We start from the raw sequence: 23,338 nt of genomic DNA, 5'->3' as shown, positions 1-23,338 counted from the left end.
GCGCACGCGCTCCATTAAACAGGCTCGGCCCCATCGAGAAAGCATCTACAAACCTATGCGGGAGGTACCAAGGGGGCGGTGGACAGGAGGTGGGGTGGCGTTTCGCCACGCTTTATCGCTTCTCCGGCCCAAATGTTTTAATCAGATACCTTGCGCGGGGTTTTGGTCTATCTTTTGTGAGACAATGATACAATCCTATCGCCTCCTCCTCCTCTACTCTTTCTCCTTCCTTGCCTCTGGCTCCACCCCTACTTTGATGAAAGTGGTATGCTGTGACTTCCTTGGTTCTTCCTCTTTATCCCCCCCCCCTACCGCGCGGCTAGATGGAAGATTCCTTCCAGTAGCTCTACCGCTATTGCCGCCAGGGGTCCTTCTGAGCCGCGCGGGTCGTGCTAAGTGTTCGCAGGGGGATTTCCGTGCAATTGGATACAATTGCAATTGGAACGTTGCGCCGGCGGTGGGGAGTCGGCCTTGTGCGAGCCCGCAAAAGAGCCTTATCAGCAGGTCAGAGACCGCTGGTCCGCCTACCTCAGTGTTGCCTACTCTGACTGGCAGCGGCTCCCCAAGGGGGTCAGAAAGGGGGGCGCGCATCCCCAGCCCTACCTGGATTGAACCTGGGAGCTTCTGCCTGCAAGGTAGAGAGACATTAAGATCAAGGAGACACGTGGTCCTCCAGATGTTCTCGTGCTGCAAATCCCAACCAGTGTGGCTAATGCCCAGGGGTGATGCGACTTGCCCTCCAGTAGCACTCGGAGGTCTACGCATTAGCCTCAACTGAAGTAGAGCCTGGCTAGCAATACGGTAGGAAGCAACAAGCGGCAGCTTCCTGCAACCGTCGCTTTTCCATCATGCGACTCAGACTTGAGCAGTGCAGACCCTGGGGAATGGGGCTGCTCTTGCAAGGATCCCTGAGCCCCCTTCTCTCTTTCTCAGAGAAAGAGAAGTAATGTGGGCCTGACTTGGTCACTGTGATGAATCATAGATTTAGAAGGCACCACAAGGATATTGTTGTTGTTTGAATTTATACACCGCCCTTTACCCAGAGGTCTCAGGGCGGTTCACAGAACAAAATCAAAATATAGAACCACAATATATATAATCAAAATAAAAACAACAACCCAATAACACCCCCTCCCCCACACAAAATAAAGAGCCACATCTTAAAAGGGCATAGGATATGCAATGCAGGAATATTTTGTCCAATGTGGGGCTCGAACCCATGGCCCTGACATTAAGAGTCTCATGCTCTACCAACTGAGCTGCATGGAAGGTAGCAACCTGGAGTTACAGATGCTGGGAATTTTGGCTTCGTGGTGGGTGAAATGCAGTTCCCAGGATTCTTTGGGAGAAGCAGTGTGCTTTAAATGTCTAAAGGGAGAAAACAAGTGGGAAGAGTACTGCTCTCTTTCTCTCTGGCCAGTTCCTGAGTAGGTCCAGTCCAGTTCTGCTCTCCAGCATTTCACCCATAAAGAGAAGGCAAGTGGAAAGAGCAGGCAGAAGCTTCCCTTCCTGTTCACCTCTACTCTCTGGACACAGCGTGATGGACCCAGTCCTTACCACAATAGCAAGTGAGATAGCAAATGAGCAACTGGAGACAGTGGTAGCTGTTCCATGCAGTCGCAACTCATTTATGCCTCCTTTTGCAGGCAAAAGGGGCAGCATATGCTCTGGGGGACCTGCTGTCTAAGGAGGAGGTGATACTGCTACAGAACTAATGGGTCTGCTATGATACTGGCCCATCAGCAGCTTCCCCAAGGTGTTGACCCCTGTTGTCAGCCCTGCTCAAAGCACTTCCTTCTATCCATTCATTACCCACTGAATTATGGGTATGTTGCAGCAGAGGGCAACAGTGAGCACGAATACTAAGTCTTCAGTGCTAAGCAAAAGATCCTGTTTATTAAACCATCCTTTGAAAATGTTACATGCTTAAGATTTTGGCCTTTGTACAGTATACAGATGTTAAAATTGTGCTGATTTGTTTAAAGAAAGAAGAAAGAAAAAGAAAGAAAGAAAGAAAGAAAGAAAGAAAAGGAATATAAGCTACTTCCTCCAAATTTAACCTAACAGAGAGAGATTGTGTATGATTTTCTAAGACTTGGATCCATCTTTTCTTTATTTTTCCAGGCTGTATAATATTGGAATGGAAGAAGATACTGACAGGGCAGTGGCATTCCACTCTTGCACTTATGTGAATGATCACATTGGCTTCTGCGGCAGCTTAAAAACATTCCCAAAGGACTTTGTAGTAACAGAAATTAATGCATTTGGGCAGTTAGTTAATGAGATCACAGCAGATTCTCCTAATAAATCCTGTGAGAGCCTGTCGGAACAAGCTGGGTTCTGTCAACAGGATCCCAAAAGGCTGAGACTGAGTCATCCAGAACTGTGCACAGATGAAGAATATTGCAACATTCGGGATGATGATGTTCGCTGTTCCCCAGAATGTCTTTCTTTCTCTGTTAGAGAAAGTGAAGAACATAAAGCTGATAATGTACCTGAAAATCACCTTGCCCAAACTGTTACCCTGGACTCCTTATTAGATAAGCCCTTAAGGGAGCAACTCGGTCAGTTTGCTTGCCGTGTGAAAGACATGTGGGAATCTAAATCTGAACGAGCGGTTCCTCCAGATGAATTTTCTCTTGGTCCAGTCCCTGACAAGAAGAATCGAGCCAGCTTACATGGTGCCATCAGACAGGAATACCCTTTCTTAGCCACGACGACAAAATGTGGGGAGATGATTGTGAAGGCAAATCAGGACTACCAAGATCTTTGCCAGCTGGTGTCTGAAGAGGAGGCATGTGGCTTTATGAAATTTTTAGATGCCAAACTGGAACAGTCAAAGTTTGCTTTCAGGCCGGATGGAGATAAGGAACACCGTAAGATGGTTCACCACTTTATCAGTAAAAAATTTGGGAAGCTTGTGGAAACCAAGTCTTTCACCGACGCTCAACAAAAGGTGGTCATTATAGTAAGGTTTCGTGAGAAAAGTGGTTCAAGGAAAAGGGCTGCTGTTGACAGTGGGATGAGAAAAGAAATTTACACAGGTAAGTATGCAACAACGATTTTGTCACTTCCTTGGAAGGGTTTATATGTACTTTGAAAATACACCAGCCCATCATAGACTAATGTATCACTGTCTTAATAAAATCTACATCAATGAAGTCATACACAGACAGCTTTATTGCGGTCCATAGACCCAAAATACACAGTACAACAATAGTATATGTCAGTAGTTATTAAGGTGTAAGATTGGCCTTGCTTGAATGAAATCAGCACTTGTTAAAAAGAGCCACATCACTATAAGCTGGTTAGCTCTTAAGGTTAAACCATTGTTTAAAATAAACTATGGTTTAACCAGCACTTTGCTCCTCCCCTACGCCAGAGTTCCCAGGAAACAAGCCAGAGTTTGGTTTGTTGTGATGTGTGCAACCAGGAATCGAGCGGGCTCATGCTTGCCTCAGACGCCTCAGCTTCCGCTTGTAGGTTTGTTTGGAGGAAAACAAATAATGAGCCCAGGTTCACATGCCACAAAAAAATCAAACCTGCTTGTTCCTGGCTTGCTTCTGCCCCCTAGTGGCAAAGTCATGAACTGGGAGAGGAGCAAACTCCTTGTTTTTTATTAAACTATGGTTTGTTTTAAACTATGGTTTAATGTTGCGTGTAAGGCAGGCTGGAACTGATGAGAGTTGTAGTCTAGCAGCATTAGGAGGGCAGTAGGTAGAACCAGTGATGCACAGGCAAGAATATTATTTCTGCAAGTTATTGCTGTGTAGCATAGAGTAAAATATGTTACTAGTTTACGTGACAGCTATGGTTACCTAAAGGCTGCCTTTGATTTAAATCAAATTGATTTAAATCACTAGTCAGTAAGACTTGATTTAAACCTTTTATGGGTTTTTTTTAACAGAAAGACTCATTCTTGCTGGTATAATCTTAATATTTACAACCAGATGAAGGTTTCATTTTAGGAATAATAAATTTTCAGAGTAGTTTTTAAAATTACAGTGGTACCTCGGTTTAAGTACACAATTGGTTCCAGAAATCTGTACTTAACCTGAAGCAAACTTTCCCATTGAAAGTAATGGAAAGTGGATTAATCCATTCCAGATGGGTCCGCGGAGTACTCAACCTGAAGCGTACTTAACCCGAAGTATGACTGTAATTGGTTCTGGAAGTCCCTACTTAACCTGAAGCATACTTAACCTGAAGCGAACTTTCCCATTGAGAGTAGTGGAAAGTGGATTACAGTGGAACCTAGGTTTATGAACACCTCGGTTTATGAATTTTCGGTTTACAAACACCGCGGACCCATCTGAAATGGATTAATTCACTTTCCATTACTTTCAATGGGAAAGTTCGCTTCAGTTTATGAATGCTTCAGTTTATGAACAGACTTCCGGAACCAATTACACCCATGCTTCGGGTTAAGTACGCTTCAGGTTGAGTACTCCGCGGACCCGTCTGGAACGGATTAAACCACTTTCCATTACTTTCAATGGGAAAGTTCACTTCAGTTTATGAACGCTTCAGTTTAAGTACTCCGCGTACCGTCTGGAACAGATTAATCCACTTTCCATAACTTTCAATGGGAAAGTTCGCTTCAGTTTATGAACGCTTCAGTTTATGAGCAGACTTCTGGAACCAATTGTGTTCATAAACCGAGGTACCACTGTAATCTGTTCCAGACGGGTCCGTGGAGTACTTAAACTGAAAGTACTCAAACCAAAGTGTACTTAAACTGAGGTATGACTGTATATAAGAAATTGCTGATTTGGATTACACTATTAGAAATACTTGGACAGGTAATTATGAAATTATTGTGAGGTTTAGTAAGTTAACTATATTTGGACAGCATTTCTGCTATACTTTATTGGAAGGAGAAAAATAATCATTTCCTTAATAAAAATTTAAACAATTTATTTAACTAAAACAATAGCATCATGTATTCGTGTATCCATATGTATCCATGTTTGTTAACTGATGTGGTTAAATAATTTAAAAAACCCCAAAACAACAGACTGAGTTTTAGCAAACATGAAAAACTTAAAACAAATCCTTATTTCCTGATGAATAGCCTTTGGACTATAATGTAACTTAAAAAGAAAACTATCTTTAGAAAGATTTTTTCTCCTAAAGCATTTTATTTTCAAAAGCCAATTTAAAAAAGTGATTTAAATAAAAAAAAATTAAAAAAATTGTTAAAATAATAATGGATTTTTATCCATCCTGGTTACCTACAGACAGCAGCAATAACTTTGACACTGCATTTGCTAACATTTAGAAACTGCCTAAAAAAACAGGGTATTTCTACTCCAGCTTTGTTTTAAAGGTAAAGGGACCCCTGACCATTAGGTCCAGTCATGACCGACTCTGGGGTTGCGGCGCTCATCTCGCATTATTGGCCGAGGGAGCCAGCGTACAGCTTCCAGGTCATGTGGCCAGCATGACTAAGCCACTTCTGGTGAACCAGAGCAGCACATGGAAATGCCATTTACCTTCCTGCTGGAGCGGTACCTATTTATCTACTTGCACTTTGATGTGCTTTCGAACTGCTACTTTGGCAGGAGCAGGGACCGAGCAACGGGAGCTCACCCCGTCGCGGGGATTCGAACCACCGACCTTCTGATTGGCAAGCCCTAGGCTCTGTGGTTTAACCCACAGCGCCACCCGCCTCCCTTTGTTTTAGTTTTACCGATTTCCATAGAACAAGGATTAATCAGTAAATAACCCATTTTTTCTCAATGGCTTAGCTGATGCCTACACTATCCTATCAACAGATCTTCCATTAGCTCAGTCATTTGGGGGGGGCACCATTCATGTTTGGGTGCACTGAATCTGCAATAATGTGGTTGCAGCTTTTACCCTCCGGAAAGAGAACCTGGAAACGCTTGAAGCAATTAGCTTCTTGTCTGCCGAACTTGGCGTCTTCCCTTCAGACTTCAGTTACACAGGCATTAAGGACAAGAAGGCCATTACGTACCAAGCTATGGTTGTGAAGAAGGTGACGCCTGAAAGGTAATGAAAGATTTGTGGTCCCACTTTAACATCATGGTTTGAATTAGACTCTAGCTCTCTTTTTAAATTCAGATCTAGGTATTTAATTTTGCTGGTTAGAAAGGAGTTCCATTTTGTTTTGAGTTCTTAACACTTGAAGCAATATGGAAAGTTAAAAGTCATTTGGTATGCTTCGCATATAGTAACGCGGGAGCCAAATGTGATCCTCCCAGCTTTACTGTCCAGCTCTCTGGACTCTTGATTAATAAGCTGTGTTCTTGAGTACCATTAAGATAGAAATAATTTCCCTTCTTTTCAACGCATTGCTCATTCAGTACATGAGAAACATGTTGATTTGGACGTTTATTTCTACAGCTGTATATGTAGCAAAATGGTGTAATATTACTTGTCTTAAAGCAATTTTCACGGTTAATCGGCTGAACCTTTCACTTGTGTTCTCATCGTTCTGATCCCCAAGAATCTGTTGTTCATCAAAAGGAAACTTTGTCTGCAACGCTCTCTAAAGCATAATGACTCTTTCCTTGTCAGCCTTACAAAAATAAACTCGCAGGACCATTTCTCTCCTTGGGTGTGTAATGTACATGCTTGTAATTGAAAACACAGCTGACAGTTCAAATATCTGACCTTGAAGTGTTCATTTAATCTTTTACTTCTAACACACATGAAATCCCCATTCAAGCCAAGGAAATGTTTTTCCAGGTAGAACTGCCACAGAATTGTGTGTGAGATTGGGGCAACACGTTGAAAATGCAATGTCGATTAAGTCCCTATATATATTTTCTCGCAGAAGTATTCTGTAGAGTCTGTTACTAGTTAGCCCTCCCTTTTTTCTTAAGCCATTTCTGCTTATACTTTTTTTTTTATTGAGTACTATGCTGTTCTCACTCCCCAACTTTGCCCTGCCGGTCTTGGTTAAATTCTTATTCCTCGGCGCAAGGATACCTTTCTGTGTTTCAGTTGCGCTACTTTTATTTAGTTATCATGCATATTGCTTATAATGCATGCCCCTATTGTTGTTTAGTCATTCAGTTGTGTCCGACTCTTCATGACCCCATGGACCAGAGCACGCCAGGCACTCCTGCCTTCCACTGCCTCCCGCAGTTTGGTCAAACTCATGTTTGTAGCTTTGAGAACACTGTCAAAGCATCTCGTCCTCTGTCGTCCCCTTCTCCTAGTGCCCTCCATCTTTCCCAACATCAGGCTCTTTTCCAGGGAGTCTTCTCATGAGGAGGCCAAAGTATTGGAGCCTCAGCTTCAGGATCTGTCCTTCCAGTGAGCACTCGGGGCTGATTTCCCTATATATTGAACAAATGTCCCTATATATTGAACAAATAAACAAAACTTGAATACAGTATCTTCTTTAGCTTGTCTTCCACAGCTTGAGAAAGTCTTATTCTCTCATTTCCAATAATCTGCACACTGGTTGGTTTTTTTACTTCTTTGTGGTTGTTAGTTGTCCAGGGCATTTTGCAAAAATTAAAAATGGGAAAGTAGGATACAACTGTGTAAATATACAACCACAATTAAAAACACAGTTTGAGCTGAGAGACAAAAATAGCTAGTAGAATCAGCCCAAAGAGCAAGAACAGTAATATTTTCAAGTGGCATAGGAATGTCAGCAGGGAGAGAAACCAAATGGAGTTCTGCAGTTTCGGCCACCGCACACAGCCTGCTCCCTGACTACGCCCATGCTTTGTCTGCCCCCATCATGCTCCTATGCACTTATCATGTGCTGGGTAATACATGTACAACATTAGCACTCTAAGAATTGATGGTCTGGTGGTCTTCATCTACACACATATCGTATGTGCATTAGAAAGTGGCAAGGTGTGTGTGCAATGCTTTTATCAATAAGTGCTTTTTGTTTGGCCTGCCTCCTGTAAAAATCAGGCCACAATCTTAGCACATTGTGGGACTCAAGAGCACATTATTACAGAATCTCTGCTAATGCGTATTTTGCAGCAGTGTTAAGTGGTGCCAACGAAATATCAAAAGTTGAAGGTCCAAGCAAGGGCATGCTCCCCCCCACCCCACAGTGAAACCATTGCCAGTAAAATGCTATAGAAAGCTCATTTTTTTGAAAACCGCTTTCTTGTTAAAATATTTAGCATCTAGAAAATGACATGGCATTTCCAATGTTTCCTTTCTGCAGATTGAAAGAACTTGGAAACACAATTGGGAAAAAAGGAATTGGTGTGTCTAATGTACACTCTGCCAGTCAGCCGCTGAGACTTGGTCAATTGCAAGGAAACCATTTTGATATAATTGTCAGAGATTTAAAACTTCAGAGCAATGACTGTTCTGCGAGCCTAAAGGAGAGAATATATGAAGCAACTGAGAACGTCAAGGTAAAGCAATAGTACATTTCAAAAGATGCTGCTTCTAGCTTTCATGCCCTTATGATTTAAAAACACTACATAGTGTCTGGATTTGCATTGCAAGCTAAAGATGCACCTCTTTGCCTTAGCTTTGGGCACCTGAGGTGTATATTTTTGGATCCACCTTATTTTTGTAAGTCTAAGGTAAAGGGACCCCTGACCATTAGGTCCAGTCATGACCGACTCTAGGGTTGCGGCGCTCATCTCGCATTATTGGCCAAGGGAGCCGGCGTACAGCTTCCAGGTCATGTGGCCAGCATGACAAAGCTGCTTCTGGCGAACCAGAGCAGCGCACGGAAACGCCGTTTACCTTCCCGCTGTAGCGGTCCCTGTTTATCTACTTGCACTTTGACGTGCTTTCGAACTGCTAGGTTGGCAGGAGCTGGGACCGAGTAACAGGAGCTCACCCCGTCGCAGGGATTCGAACCGCCGACCTTCTGATCGGCAAGCCCTAGGCTCTGTGGTTTAACCCACAGCGCCACCTGCGTCCCATAAGTCTAAACTGTGTTTAATACTGTGTAACATTGTATATTAATATTAATGTTGTGTTTTAATAGTCGTAATCTGCCCCAGAACATTAGGATGAAGGGTGGGAAATAAACTACTGTAGTAGTAGTAGTAGTAGTAATAGTAACAACAACAACAATAACAATATCACAAGAAGTAATAGCTCCATGCTATTCTGCATCTGGGGAACACTGTGTACAATTCTGGGTGCTACATTTTAAGAAGGATATTGACAAATTGGAGTGCATCTAGAGAGGGGTAGCCAAGTGGTCTAGAGAACAAGCCCTATGAGGAATGGTTGAAGGCTGGAGAAGGTTAAAGGGAGCCATGATTAGTTTTCTTCAGATATCTGAAGGGCTGTCTCAGGGTGCGGCCCGAAGGCACATCTTGCTGAAGCTAAGCAGCAATGGGTCTGGTCAGTGCTTGGATGGGAAACCACCTGGGAACTGTACATATGGAAGGAAGAGGTGATATATAAATGTAAGAAAAATAATAATAATAAATAGGATGGCACAGACTTGTTCTCTGTTGCTCCAGATGGCAGGACCTAGAGCCAAGGGAAAGAAATTGCAGGGAAGCAGATTCCAGCGAAACCTTAGCAGAAACTTCCTAACAGTAAGAGCCGATGGGTTTCCTTCGCTGGAGGTATTCAAGAATGGTCAGGTGTAGCTGCAAGATTCTAGTATTGAACATGGGGGTAGGCTACACAGTCACCTAGGTCCCTTCTAACTCTAAAATGCTACAATTCTTTGTATGTTTAACTTTTCTACTTTGCAGAAAAATGGTTTTATAAATTTCTATGGACCTCAGCGATTTGGACAAAGGCAGACTGTACAGACGGATCAAATCGGGTTGGCTTTGCTGAATGAAGAACTGGTACACACATACACACAATTTTATACTTCCCTTCCTCCTAAGAGCTATTGGGGTGGGGTAGAGTGGGGTCACGAAGAGTCGGACACGACTAAACGACTAAACAACAACAAAGGGTGGGGTTACACACAGTTCCTATTCCCTATTCTAACATTGCTACAATTTTGTGAGCTAGGTTAGTCTGAAAAAGATGTACTGACCCACGATCATTCAGTGAGCTTTATGGCAGCGTGTGAGAGAACAGGCTCTTTTTTAAAAATCGGATTATCATTCCGTTAATTTCCATTGTTTAGACTGTGAGTGTTCTTCCTTATGTAGCCAAAACAGCACCCACCGTGCAGACTTAGGGGGACTCCCAAGGTTTGCAGAAGTACATACAAATCTTTAGAAAACGCCAAGTGGGAGAGGGGAAAACCCCAAACAGCCCATGAGGACTAAGTGTGTGCCACATTTGGACATAGGTCGCCCTTGTAAAAGTCCAACCATTCGGAATCAAAGCTGGTGCTAACTTAAGAAACTTTTAAGAACACATAAAGCAACATGGCATTTGTGTTTACTTGCCTTAAAGGTCAAAGCGGTGAAATTGTTTTTCACGCCAGAAGATTCAGATGATCCTGTAAACAAAGCGAAGAAATACTTCCTTCAGACCGGTAAATATGCCATCTCCTATGGAACATATAGCGGGAAGAAAACCTTGCTGCGTAGTGAGGAAAAAAACATTTGGGTTTATTAACAGAAGCAATATTAAAATCAGTGGAAGTGGGTAAATAGTTATGCGCTCGTGTGTGTATGTGTGTCTTAAAAGGTTTCTCAGTATTTGCTTTTTTAAAGATATAGATATACTGCTTAATATTCAGAATTTCATAATGTATATATAAAAATACATAAAATATATACAGTCGTACCTTGAAAGTCGAGCGGAATCTGTTCTGGAAGTCTGATCGAATTACAAAACGTTTGAAAACCAAATTGCAGCTTCTGATTGGCTGCAGGAAGCTCCTGCAGCCAATCGGAAGCCGCTGAAGCCTTGTCGGACATTAAGGTTCCTAAAGAACGTTCGCAAACCGGAACAGTCACTTCCGGGTTTGCAACGTTCGGGAGCCAAAACGTATGAGTTCCAGGGCATTCAACAACCAAGGTACGACTGTATTTAAAGCGTACAAGGAATAAGAGCAATTCAATTCATTTTTTTTAAAGGCTGAAAACTCCCTCAAAATGCCTGTTGAAATAGGAAAGTCTTTGTTTGATGCCTGAAGTTCCTTGAAGGGCAGTGTGTTTGTGTGTCTTTTTCTGCTCTCCATTGTGAACAGTGGGTTAAATTGCACAGTACTTGGCCCATGTCTTGAGTTATAGCACATCTCCCATGTCTGGATGTGCTCTGCCTCCACCAGACCTTATTTATTTATTTAAAAACACAAGTTCAAGTAGTAGAGCTACAGTGACAAGATGTGACTTAGTTGCTTTGACAAGCTTATTATATGGGCATGGTGCCCTTTTACGTGACTGCGGCAATTACTGTCACCCTACAGTGACCCACCTTAGGTCTTTGCCCACGAAAATCTCTCCTATAATTTTAAATACTCTTACCTACATTTCTGAACGTTCGCTGCAAAGTTTCCTTTCCATATAGCCCTTTCCTCCACAGGGCTTTTCTTTGAGGCTTCGAGTGTAACTGGATCTCCTTAGAGAGTTGGCTGCTTCAGTGATGTAACTAACCTTTTCTTCAAACGGCCAGGAATTAATTGCTTTCCCGTGCCCTAAAGAGCTGCATAGAAAAAGGGAAGTGATCATCACCTAATTGAGCAGTGAGCTGCAGAATATATACCACAGCATTACATCATTTTCAGCACCTTTTTAATGGGGGGGGGCACTAATTGCAAAAAAGGACCCCCCTCTCCTCACAAGAGTATACATTTGCCCATGTTAGGAGGTTAGCAGAAAGGAAGTGAGTAAGTGAGGGGATTGTACGTGTCTGATAGCATCTGCAGGTGCGACTGTTGCTGTGGTTTTTTTTCTGGGAAAGGGGCTTTCTGAAAATGTCGTTTCAGATCTGCTCTAAAGATGCTGTTTTTCAGCGATGAAAATCAATCAAAATAAGGAAAAACTTTCTTAATTTTTTGATACATCATTTCCCCCTTTGAGTTGAGTTGATGGACACATTTAGTATTCCTCTTGCCTCTAACACAGGCATCCCCAAACTGCGGCCCTCCAGATGTTTTGGCCTACAACTCCCATGGTCCCTAGCTAACAGGACCAGTGGTTGGGGAAGATGGGAATTGTAGTCCAAAACATCTGGAGGGCTGAAGTTTGGGAATGCCTGCTCTAACACATTCAGAAAAGTGGACTTGCTCAGCATTGCTTACTTGGAGCAAAAGCACATTTACCTTGGTTAGAGGAATGAAGGGGTGTGTGGGTGACGAACTGGAAACAAAAATACTAGTTTTCTCCAAGTTTGAAATCTGAATTACTCCCTCTTTTCCCACCCATGCCCAAAAGAGCACTTCTTTTTCTTGATGATTTTCCTGCTTTCCTTACGGAAGTGTAATTCTTCTCTGGCTCTCACTTTCAATTGACTTCGCTTGTCCTTAACGGTGCCATTATGTAGTCGAATCACATGGGCTACATAGCGCCAGGATGATACCCCATTCCCTGTGTGATCCTGGATTGCCTGAAATTGCCAAGGTGGCTAATGGGATAAGAAGAAAGCAGCAGCAGTCAGGAAGAAATAGTGCAGAAAGCGGAAAGGAAACAGGGAGCCACTTTGCACGTGACACTAAGCCAAACCATGGCTAAGCCAAACCATGGCTAACCATCTGCATGCAGGTAGCTGCAGCAGAAATCATGGCCGCTTTGCTTCTCACTTGGGTCTCTTGAAGCTAAGCCATGGTTTGTGTTAGTATTGTGTCCAAACCCAAGCTCATTGTTTGTCTTCCCCAGACAACCATGGGCAGCAAGCCAGGGACAAACCTTGACTGGTCGATCCCCGGGAGGCTGCTGTCGATCGCTGTCGATCGCTGTCTCCTTTTCCTTTGCTTTTGTCTAAGAGCACCCGACTCCGACTCCAACCCCTCTCCCCTCCCTGAGTTTTTACAGTGATATTTTGGTGAGCGAGTAATCCCCTTGCCCCTGAAAATTAGGAGACTACCCCCAACTGAAATTTTTACCCTGCACCCCTCTCTAAAAAAGCTGAACAACTTTGACCTGAACCCCACTAAAATGGGGCATTTCCCCTCTCTAATAAAAGCTGAACAACTTTGAACTGAATCCCAATAAAACAGAGGTAGATCACCTCCAGTTTATAACTCTGCGAGTAGATCACAGTCTCCTGGAAGTTGGCCACCCCTGGTCTAGAGCAAGGCAGCTAGACTGGTGACTGGGAGTGGCCACCGAGACCACATAACACAGATCCTGAAAGACCTACATTGGCTCCCAGTACATTTCCGAGCACAATTCAAAGTGTTGGTGTTGACCTTTAAAACCCTAAATGGCCTCAGCCCAGTGTACCTGAAGGAGCGTCTCCACCCCCATCGTTCTGCCCGGACACTGAGGTCCAGCGCGAGGGTCTTCTGGCGGTTCCCTCGCTACGAGAAGCCAAGTTACAGGGAACCAGGCAGAGGGCCTTCTCGGTAGTGGCACCCACCCTGTGGAATGCCCTCCCACCAGAGGTCAAAGAAAACAACAATTACCAGACCTTTAGAAGGCATCTCAAGGCAGCCCTGTTTAGGGAAGCTTTTAATGTTTGATTTCTGTATTTTAATGTTTTGTTGGAAGCCACCCAGAGTGGCTGGGGGAACCCGGCCAGATGGGCGGGGTATAAATAATAAATTATTATTATTATTATTATTATTATTATTATTATTATTATTATTATTACATTTAGAAGACATCTGAAGGCAGCCCTGTTTAGGGAATGTTTTAATGTTTGATGCATTTATAGTGTTTTTAATATTCTGTTGGGAGCCAGTCAGAGTGGCTGGGGAAACCCAGCCAGATGGGCGGGGTATAAATATTATTATTATTATTATTATTATTATTATTATTATTATTATTATTATTGTGAACTGGGCCTTGGGGGGGGATTGAAATATGTAAAAGATCATCATCATCATTGTAGCTGAGATAAATATTTATCCGACCCTGAGAGTGCTATTTATGACATGGGAAAGTGGACATTAGCCTCCTTTGCTTTTAAAAGGGATCCTTTCAGTTTTCTAAACCAATGAATGAATGAATAAATAAATAAATACAACAGCTTAAAGTTGGGGCTCCTTGAATTTTGGAAGTCCAAGCATCTCTTTGAGTTTTGGAAGTCCAAGCCAAGAGGGCACAATCTCAACTGGGAACAAACACAGAGCATAATGTGGTGGAGAGGACTCAAAAGGGGGGAAATCAGTGGGCAAGAGAAGCAACCAGCACCTTTCAACCACCCACTGCTTCTCATACAATATGTGGGGGAGAAACAGAAGTTGCGCTGCGAAGGTGCACCTTAGAATTAGAATGTGTAGAAGCTCATTATCAGCTTTCTCTGTTTTTCAGAGGACGCCAAAGGTACCCTCGCGATGCTGCCTGACTTTAAAGTCCGAGAAACGATGCTGCTGCGTGCCTTGAACCGCTACGGTATAAATCACGAGGGATGTGCACGAGGGTGGCTCAGTATTCCTCACTCCATGCGTATTTTCTACGTTCATGCATATTGCAGTAAGATTTGGAACGAAGCCGCTTCCTACCGGATTAAGATCTACGGTACAAGAGTTGTGGCTGGCGACCTCATCTTTTCGGGAACACCTTCTGAAAGCTGTTCGCTGAATGACAAGGTAAACAGGAGCTTGAAAGGCACGGATAGCAAATCTGATCCTCTCTGCATCTGTGAAATGTCATTAAAATTCGAATGGGGCCTTTCATCTTCCTGGTACTCCATAAATAAACATTCTGTGTTTACAAAAGGTGCAGTCTGTTTTGGCAGAACCATTCAGTTATAGATTATTTTGCTATGCATGTTTATGAGAACCAAGCCTTTTTTTATGTGAACTATAATGTGGTCCAGGATGTTGGATGCATGAAATGGGACAGTGCTCCTTTCGGAATAAGATGAATCAGTCTCGATTCATGATGTCAACATGTTCAGGAAATTGATTGGTGCAAGTTCAGGTCACATACCCACTTATCAATCAGAATATCCTATAATTATATTTTTTTTTGCAAAAAATAATAGTAAACCAATAAAAACCTTTTACCCATGTGCATAATGTCTTCTGTAGATACTACCAGCTTGCTTTCAAACTCATCATTGCTATCATGAGGACTAGAGCTCTGTATTTGGTTTGTTTTTTTTGTTTTGCTTAGTTTAATTGGATCTTCTCGAAAATAATGGCTAGGGAGCCAATAAAATTGTATGTGGATGGCATCTCAGAAGAAACAGCACTGCCCAGTTAATACAGCTACATTTCACCTTGGCTGAAAGGCAGGGTAGAGATATTTAGATAGGTTAAACACATAAAATAGACTCTGGATTATTCAAAATGCTATTTCAGAAAAATAAAAATCAGAAGACGTGATCTAGTTGGAAGCCCGTGTACTCTTTAATCATGAAGTTATTTCAGCATGGCTAACATTAATTTCACATTCTTTACCATTTAAAGTGGTGTGTTCTGTGATTACGAATGGGATAACTACACAGCCAAGTCAAACAGTTGTTTCTAATTTTGTGTTGGTTGAAGCCAACCATTTGCCTTTGCAATAAATAACTTGGAAATGTTTTCTCTTAAAGGATGGCGAGGGTTGCAATCTTATACCAATTCACCTGAAAGTAAGCTCCGTTGAATCAATGGAATTGAGTAAGCGTGCATAGAATTGCACTGTAGGCGTACAGTAGGTATATAATTGGTTCACATTCTACAGAAATTTCACTGCCTCTCACTAGTGGCAATGTCCAAGTAGTGAAATTCCACTCAAGAGACGCTCCTTTCCATAGAACCTTAGTTAGGACTCAGCTACATTCGTATGGAAACATGGTTTTGAATGCATTATAAACATGCAACACCAGGTGGTGACAGAGGGTAAATAAATTCTGTCCAATTTTCCGTAGCATTTCCCCCCTTTCATTATAACGATTTAATTTCTGACTTATTTATAGCATTTTTTCTTGTGTGTAGATCCATCCTTAGTCTGTTTATAGACTGCATTTTTCACATGATGTGCTCAAAGCAGTTTATAAGAAGCAGCCCTATAAATACAATAATGCAACAACCATCATACATAATCAAAACTGCAGTCAAAATGATAGCATCGCTGCAGCACTAACAATTCAACAATTCATTTTTCTTTTGAAATATATCACCAAAAAATGAAGCAAGCATGCCAGTTAATATTCCAAAATAGCCCTAATACTAATATAAGATCAAAAGACCAGACACAGTTTCTTGGGCAGCTGTTCCCTCTTGGGGACAGGTAGATAGAATCAGCTATACCTTGATGGCTAACACAGTCTCTTCCCTCCCTCTACTAGCTAAGCTCTAATAGTACAAGCCTAGCCTAGCCATGTCTACTCTGAGCAAGACCCGCTGGGGCTTACTGCCTGCTAACTGGGGTTAGGATTGCAACCTGAATCCTTGCATTTATGTTTTTAACCTTAAATACTGCATTGCAAACTGGCCTGGGAATTATTTGAAGGATGGTAATAGAAATCTCTAGAAGAAGTCAATAAAAAGCAACATGGTACATACTTTCCCCCCGTTTTTTATACCAGGTCCACGTAGTAACAGCTGCAGAAGAAGAAGCCAAAGAATATGCAATAAATCAGGTATGTTTTGGGCCATGTATTTCTTTAAAGTATTAAAGGAGCACTAGGCTTAAGGCATACACTTTAAGTTACAGGCATAGCTTGATCACTGGAAAATATCAATACAGTCGTACCTTGGAAGTTGAATGGAATCCGTTCCGGAAGTCCGTTCGACTTCCAAAACATTCGGAAACCAAAGCACGGTTTCTGATTGGCTGCAGGAAGCTCCTGCAGCCAATCGGAAGCCGTGCTGGACATTCGGCTTCCGAAAATCGTTTGAAAACTGGCACTCACTTATGGGTTTTGATCGTTCGGGAGCTGATTTGTTTGGGAACCAAGGCGTTCGAGATGCAAGGTACGACTGTAGAAGGAAATGCCAACCCAAACCAAAAATCCAGATCTGTGTGCATTTTGCAGGGTGCTCTCGCTACCACACTTCCTCCACCCACCCACCCCGGGCAACCAGCAATTCCTCTGTGTTCCTTTGTTCTGACATCTCCTGGGCATGCATACATGTGCTTTTATGCAAACCCGCTCCCCTTCAATAGATATGCTCACCTTACTTTTTTCTTCCCAAAGGTGATTATCCCAATGGCTGGCTACAACGTCCGCTATCCCACTAACAAAGTCGGGGAGTGGTATCGCAAAAGACTTGCCCGTGATGGGCTGCAGATGCGCCAGTTCAGGCTTCCGTCATTACAGCTGAACGTGCCCGGGTGCTACCGACATCTCCTGAAGTATCCGCGCGATCTGTCGTACAGTTTTGTAAAAAGCGGCGAAGAACCGATAGGAACTGGGGACAATTCCCCGAAAGATCCCGAAACTTCTCTTTCGGTGTCGTTTCGGCTTGATCCTTCGTGTTACGCCACTGTTTGTTTGGGGGAAATAATGAAGTGCAATCTTTAAAAAAAGAAAAGAAAAGGCAAAGCTTCTCTGTATAGAAATATGGCACGCTCAATAAAAATGGTATGGGGCTGCGTAGAAAAAAAACACGGTGCTACACTTTGGCTTGGGGGAGGTAGGGGCTGCTTTTCCTCAGGCTGCAAAATGTCTTGGGCCAGATCCTCCCACCTTGGATCTACTGTAACAAGACAGTGCAGGAGTACAGCCAAGTTGCCAGCCTTATGCTTCCCGAACAGGTAAACCCAACATCCCTGTGCTCCTAAATTGGACCAGCGTCTAATTCTTTGCCTTATACACACATTAAGTTTCAACTTGTTATTGCTCACCTATCCTGCACCTGAGTATTCATACCACAGGCCCTGCATTCTGGAGCTCTCCAATTTCTCTTTGGCACTGGGTGAAATCTGGCTTTCAGTGTTCTTTTAAGACTGATTCCCCCCCCCTCCACTCTGCTTTCAAATTGCTTTGTTTTTATTGGCCATTATGGCGGCCTGGTCTTGGGACTTTTGGGGGGGCTGAAGAGCAGGGTGAAAGTGCAGATAATGAAAAGGAATGAAAAACAGAACAGGGCTGTCTTAAGCATATGCGGTAGAAGAGCCCGTCGCGGCGCTCCGACCGACGAGCGGGCTCTTTCCTGAACTCAACTCTCGGGCCCTTGACACTCTTGGCCTGGCACCCCTGAGAGTCCGGCGCCCGGGTGTCCTGCACCGCACTCCTATCGCCTATGGGTAAGACGGCCCTGAACAGAACTGTGTGTGTCACCTACAAGCTGATGATACTAACTCTGAACTTATTCTATCCCAGCCATTGCATCCTAGTGCAAAGAAAAATATTTGAAGTGCCCTGGACAAATCCCGCATGGTAAATAATAATATTTTTTTTAATTTATACCCCACCCATCTGGCTGGGTTTCCCCAGCCACCCTGGGCAGCTCCCAGCAGAATAAAAACACAATAAAACATCAAACCTTAAAAACTTCCCTAAACAGGGCTGCCTTCAGATGTCTTCTAAAAGTCTGGTAGTTGTTTATTTCCTTGACATCTGACAGGAGGGCATTCCACAGGGCGGGCGCCACCACCGAGAAGGCCCTCTGCCTCATTCCCTGTAACCTCACTTCTCACAGTGAGGGAACCGCCAGAAGGCCCTCAGAACTGGACCTCAGTGTCCGGGCAGAACTATGGGGGTGGAGATTCAGTGGCCACCCAGCACTACCTTCTGACATAGCATCATTAGGTAGGAGCATATTGTTCTCCTGACCCTCTGCCTTTTGGACTTAAGTTCCCTAGTCTTTCTTGCTGCTGCATCCTGTCAAAACTAACTATCCTTCATATACCAAGCCCCCTCTTTCCTGTCAAAACCACACTCTCCTTCCTGTTCCCAGCCCCCTTTTCTTTGGCTCCTCCTTTCCTCAGCTGCTTGTTTCTCTTCTCTTTCTCTTTTTTAGGCCTTTGGTTCTACCATCCATATCTAAGGTCTTTGCTCCCCTCACTCCATTGCCTGCTCTGCCCTTCCTTTATACTTCCAGTTCAATGCCACCTTCTGCAAGTCAGGAAAATGCAGCCATTGGGTTTGACTCCAGATCAGGCCATGCAGCTCTCTTTGCATAAGGCACAGGGGACACATGTGGGGTTGTTTGGTTTGAATGGACTATGGTTCAGCATATCTTCCTAAGAGACCTCCTGTGTTTGTTTATCCACAAACTGTTGCTATGCCCTGAGATCCTTCTAGTGTGAGTAAATGAAGAATCCCTATATGGAGTGGAGTAACAGCTATTAAGATAAGACTTTGGGGCCTGGCTCCAGAATGACACATAAGAGAATTGCATTGTTCCAAGTGGGCAGTTGTGTTATATTAATAGACTCTGCTGCTCCATTGAGCTCAACAGTGTTAGCCTATGTGAATACTAAACTGTTGTATAATGGAATGAAAATATAATGTAAACCAGGACTGGGTTTTTGTGTTTAAAGGACTTCTAGGTCAGTTCTGCTACTGATAACAAAATTTCTGGGTTGAGATGTATTCTGACGTTCCCTTTCCCCTCATTCTGTGTCCACCCCCCTTTCAAAAAATTGGACAGCTCAGTGGGTTAGAGCATGGTGCTGATAATGCAACGGTTGCAGGTTCAATCCCTGTATGGGACAACTGCATATTCCTGCATTGCAGGGGGTTGGACTAGATGATCCTTGGGGTCCCTTCTAATTCTACAATTCCATGAAAGTCACTGTATTGCACTTGGTTCCAGCTGGTAGACGTTAGGGTTGTTGTACGCAAAAATCAAAATATAACCTGCTAGCTTGAAATCCACCCACCTCTGGTATAAACTATAGTGCAGTGGAGTGAATGGAGTTTGCATACTTGCACAATGTGATCTCCAGTTACATAACACTGCGTAATTTGCCTTATAGGAATCATTAACTCAACCTACTGCATCAGCTTAAGAAGCAACAGCAACACTGTGGCCCCCTCTGCGAGCTGCTTTACAGTTATCTTAAATCAGCAACCAAAAAGACGAGCCTTTTAAACAGCTTCTCATTGCGAACCTGTTCTTTTATAAACAGTGGGAATACACATCCTGTCCTTAAAAGGCACAACAGTTAGCTGTATTCCCAATGTTTTTAGAGCATATCAGAGAGGGGAAGGATGCCATTGTGCAGTGTGTGAATCCCTGCAAAAAAAAAAGGAGGAGATGCAGCCATAAATCACAAGCAGGGTGATTTGGAATCCTCACCAGTTGCAAAAAGATTAAAAATATGATGCAAGGTAGCATATAGACATTAGTTGCATGTATTCTGCTTCATCTGCAGGTGGCGCTGTAACTTTGCAGGAATTAATGGGGGTGGGAAGCAACACCAGCCATTTATTTAAATGACGTGTAGAATGCTGTTGGTATTATTTCAGATTTTTCCTGGGGTGATGCATCTTACTCTAGGGGGTTCAGCCTCTGATTCTATTTCTAAAGGCTATAGGATTACCTGAGAGCAAGAAGTGAGTTTTTGGAAGCACAGACTTTACCCATTACATCCCCACCAAATTTGAGTTACAGTACTTGACCCAGGTGGCGCTGTGGTTAAACCACTGAGCCTAGGGCTTGCTGATCAGAAGGTCGGCGGTTCGAATCCCTGTGACGGGGTGAGCTCCCGTTGCTTGGTCCCAGCTCCTGCCAACCTAGCTGTTCGAAAGCACATCAAAATGCAAGTAGATAAATAGGTACCGCGCCGGCGGGAAGGTAAACAGCGTTTCCGTGTGCTGCTCTGGTTCACCAGAAGCGGCTTTGTCATGCTGGCCACATGACCTGGAAGCTATACGCCGGCTCCCTCGGCCAATAATGCGAGATGAGCGCGCAACCCCAGAGTCGGTCACGACTGGACCTAATGGTCAGGGGTCCCTTTACCTTTACCTTTACTTGACAATGAGTCAGAGCGGTTCTGGATAGATGATGAATGGTGATGGGACATTCTGTATTTTAATGGTCCTTCAGAAATGCAGGTTCGTAACTATCAAATAAAAAACCATGGGTTGACCATTTTTTTGCCGTTGGACAATAACCATCTATATACAGATGCTGTTTAGATGTTATCATAGGCATTTTTGTTAGGCTAAAAGAGTTTGTATGCCACTATTTGTATTGCATAAAAAGCACCCTTTATTCATCATATAATCTGAGAATTTAAATTGCCAATCTGTGAAATCACAAAGCTTGCATCCTTTTACCAGCAAGAGAAATTGGTCCAATCAAAGGAATTGCCTTACAGAAGTTTTTGTTTAATTCTTTGGGAATTACAACATTTTTTGTAGACGAAAAATATATTGCAATACGTCCTGGAAAATAAATTCTGTTTGTTTTATATACAGTCCTAGGCTATTTAATCCTTGATGAGGCAAATCTCCCAGGGCATTGTTATTTGTTTTATTACACCATTCTTGTGCAACTATGAATCCACCCTAAACTTGAATTGTCTTGTTCAGCATATAGTAGTGATATGTGAAAGTTGCAATTCTTGAGCTTCAGATCAGTCATTATTGAGTTTCGGCTCGGAAAATACGAATGTTAAAACTATGCTAGTCCGAGCCAAAGCTCAATGGGCACTGGTGCATGTTCTGGAGTCTACAAGCTTCTCCATTCCCCATTGTGTGCTCACAACCACAGCTGTGTGGACAGATTGCATGTATGCATGAGCAAAACAGCTTCACTTAGTCATTCTAAAAATCAGCTTCGATACACTTTTTCTTAGGAACAGTTCAGCATATGTACAGTTAACGTGTGAACAATCTCATTGCCCGATACTGTAGTGACTTCACTTGTGTGAAGTGGGAATCACACATAAATCTCCATGTCAATGACATCCTTCCTTGCATGGAATATAAAATTGTCTCACAGCAGGAGATATGTGCAGCTTCCTTCTGCACAACAGCCTGAAGCATGTGTGCAGTGGCGTAGTAATAGGGGGCCCGCTGCCCTGGGCAACAGGCTGGGCAGGGGGCAGCAGGCTGGACGGGGCTGACCACCTCCAATGGCCGCTGCCGCATGATGCAGTTGCCGCCATGGAGGAGAAGCCCCGACTGGCTCACTCTGCGGCTTGCTCAGGGAGTTAGAATCATAGAATCATAGAGTTGGAAGAGACCACAAGGGCCATCCAGTTCAACCCCCTGCCAAGCAGGAAACACCATCAAAGCATTCTTGACATATGCCTGTCAAGCCTCTGCTTAAAGACCTCCAAAGAAGGAGCGGTTTGCTGCTGTGCCACGGCGCATGGCTCCTGTGCACACATGCGCCGCGCGTGCCACACGTCAGGACGCGTGCGTTGTGTGTCGTGTGTTGTGATGCGCGATGCATGCATGCGACGGATACCCTGCCCCCCCCTCCGGCGGGGTGCCTTCGGATTTGCCCAGCCAGGCAACTAGCTACGCCGCTGCATGTGTGAGGCTCTCGCAATTCTTCTGAATCCTCTGTCCAAGAATCCTTCCAGGTTGTGGTGTCGAAGATGACCAAGGGTGATCTAGCCCAACCGCCTGAAATGCAGGAATCTTTTGCCCAACGTAGGGCTCAAACCGATGACCCTGAGATTAAGAGTCTAATGCTCTACTTACTGAGCTATCCCAGGTGGTTATAAATCCACCTAGTGGGTCAAGCTCAGCTTGGCTCGTTGCAAGTTGAACATAACCCACCAGGGAAATGCTCCTGATGAGATGTCTTTAAGCCATTGATTTGCTACTCCGGGCTAACCCTGCTTGAATCTCTACCTGCTTTTTCACTTACGAGTTTTCACAAACTCTGACTATATAGACCATTCCTTGCTGTGAATGTAACCTCTGTGTTTGGCAACCTCAAGCTTGAAGTTCTGATTCCTCCTGCACATGTTGATAGATTTAGTTCAATTTGGTTGTTCCCCGTTCATCCTATTCCTCTGATCATGACATATGGTATGCATTACAGATTTTCAGAGGCTAAGGGTATATGTAATTTACAGCTAGAACCTAAATTAGTGTAACTACATTGCAGTCAGCTTGCATCTCGTGAACCTTTTCTATATAGATTGCAAGTCCAGACTTGCGCATGCAGCTAATTATTATCTCCTTGATGAAAGAAATATAACATTGGTAATATTGACAAGTACCGTAAATGTTATTGGTGTGGTGTGTAACCTCCGGGTATAGGGCGGTATATAAATTCAAATAACAACAAACAACAACAACATGTTCAGATTCATGCAGTTCCATCATCTTTAAAACAGATACTTTATGCCCATTTAAATATGGAGCACAACTGCCATGTGGTACTATTTGACTATAATATCCATTGCATATGAAAGATTTATTCCTAGCAAGTGACTTTGTTCTTAAATGAATTATGTCTTTACTCCTTATTTCCTTAATGGCCATTAAA

At 43.4% G+C, this 23,338-nt stretch overlaps 1 protein-coding gene across 3 annotated transcripts; it reads left to right on the top strand.

The window, feature by feature from the left end:
- Positions 1-5: 5 nt before the first annotated feature.
- On the top strand, positions 6-19,401 carry PUS7L (pseudouridine synthase 7 like). Of its 3 annotated transcripts, none has more exons than XM_060279618.2 (9): positions 6-64; positions 2,125-3,044; positions 5,856-6,015; positions 8,168-8,363; positions 9,678-9,776; positions 10,342-10,423; positions 14,310-14,587; positions 16,519-16,572; positions 17,131-19,401. In XM_060279618.2, exons 2-9 carry the CDS (start codon positions 2,141-2,143, stop codon positions 17,455-17,457), a joined length of 2,100 nt encoding a protein of 699 aa, XP_060135601.1. In that variant the 5' UTR covers positions 6-64; positions 2,125-2,140; the 3' UTR covers positions 17,458-19,401. The 3 variants fall into 3 exon arrangements, with proteins under 3 accessions (XP_060135601.1, XP_060135602.2, XP_060135603.1); XM_060279619.2 differs by lacking the exon at positions 6-64 and adding an exon at positions 95-504; XM_060279620.2 differs by lacking the exon at positions 6-64 and adding an exon at positions 334-635.
- The last annotated feature ends 3,937 nt before the right edge of the window (positions 19,402-23,338 follow it).

The sequence above is a fragment of the Zootoca vivipara genome, chromosome 9, assembly GCF_965207765.1.
Source record: "Zootoca vivipara chromosome 9, rZooViv2.hap1.1, whole genome shotgun sequence".
In the NCBI taxonomy this organism is placed as follows: domain Eukaryota; kingdom Metazoa; phylum Chordata; class Lepidosauria; order Squamata; family Lacertidae; genus Zootoca; species Zootoca vivipara.
The sequence above is the reverse complement of the archived record's forward strand: the minus strand, read 5'-3'. Positions and strand labels throughout refer to the sequence as shown.

Coding starts and splice junctions, on each gene's coding strand:
- PUS7L (XM_060279619.2), top strand. CDS start 185: ATGATACAATCCTATCGCCTCCTCCTCCTCTACTCTTTCTCCTTCCTT. Junction 8,364..9,677: donor AAGCAACTGAGAACGTCAAG/GTAAAGCAATAG, acceptor TCTACTTTGCAG/AAAAATGGTTTTATAAATTT. Junction 16,573..17,130: donor AAGAATATGCAATAAATCAG/GTATGTTTTGGG, acceptor TTCTTCCCAAAG/GTGATTATCCCAATGGCTGG.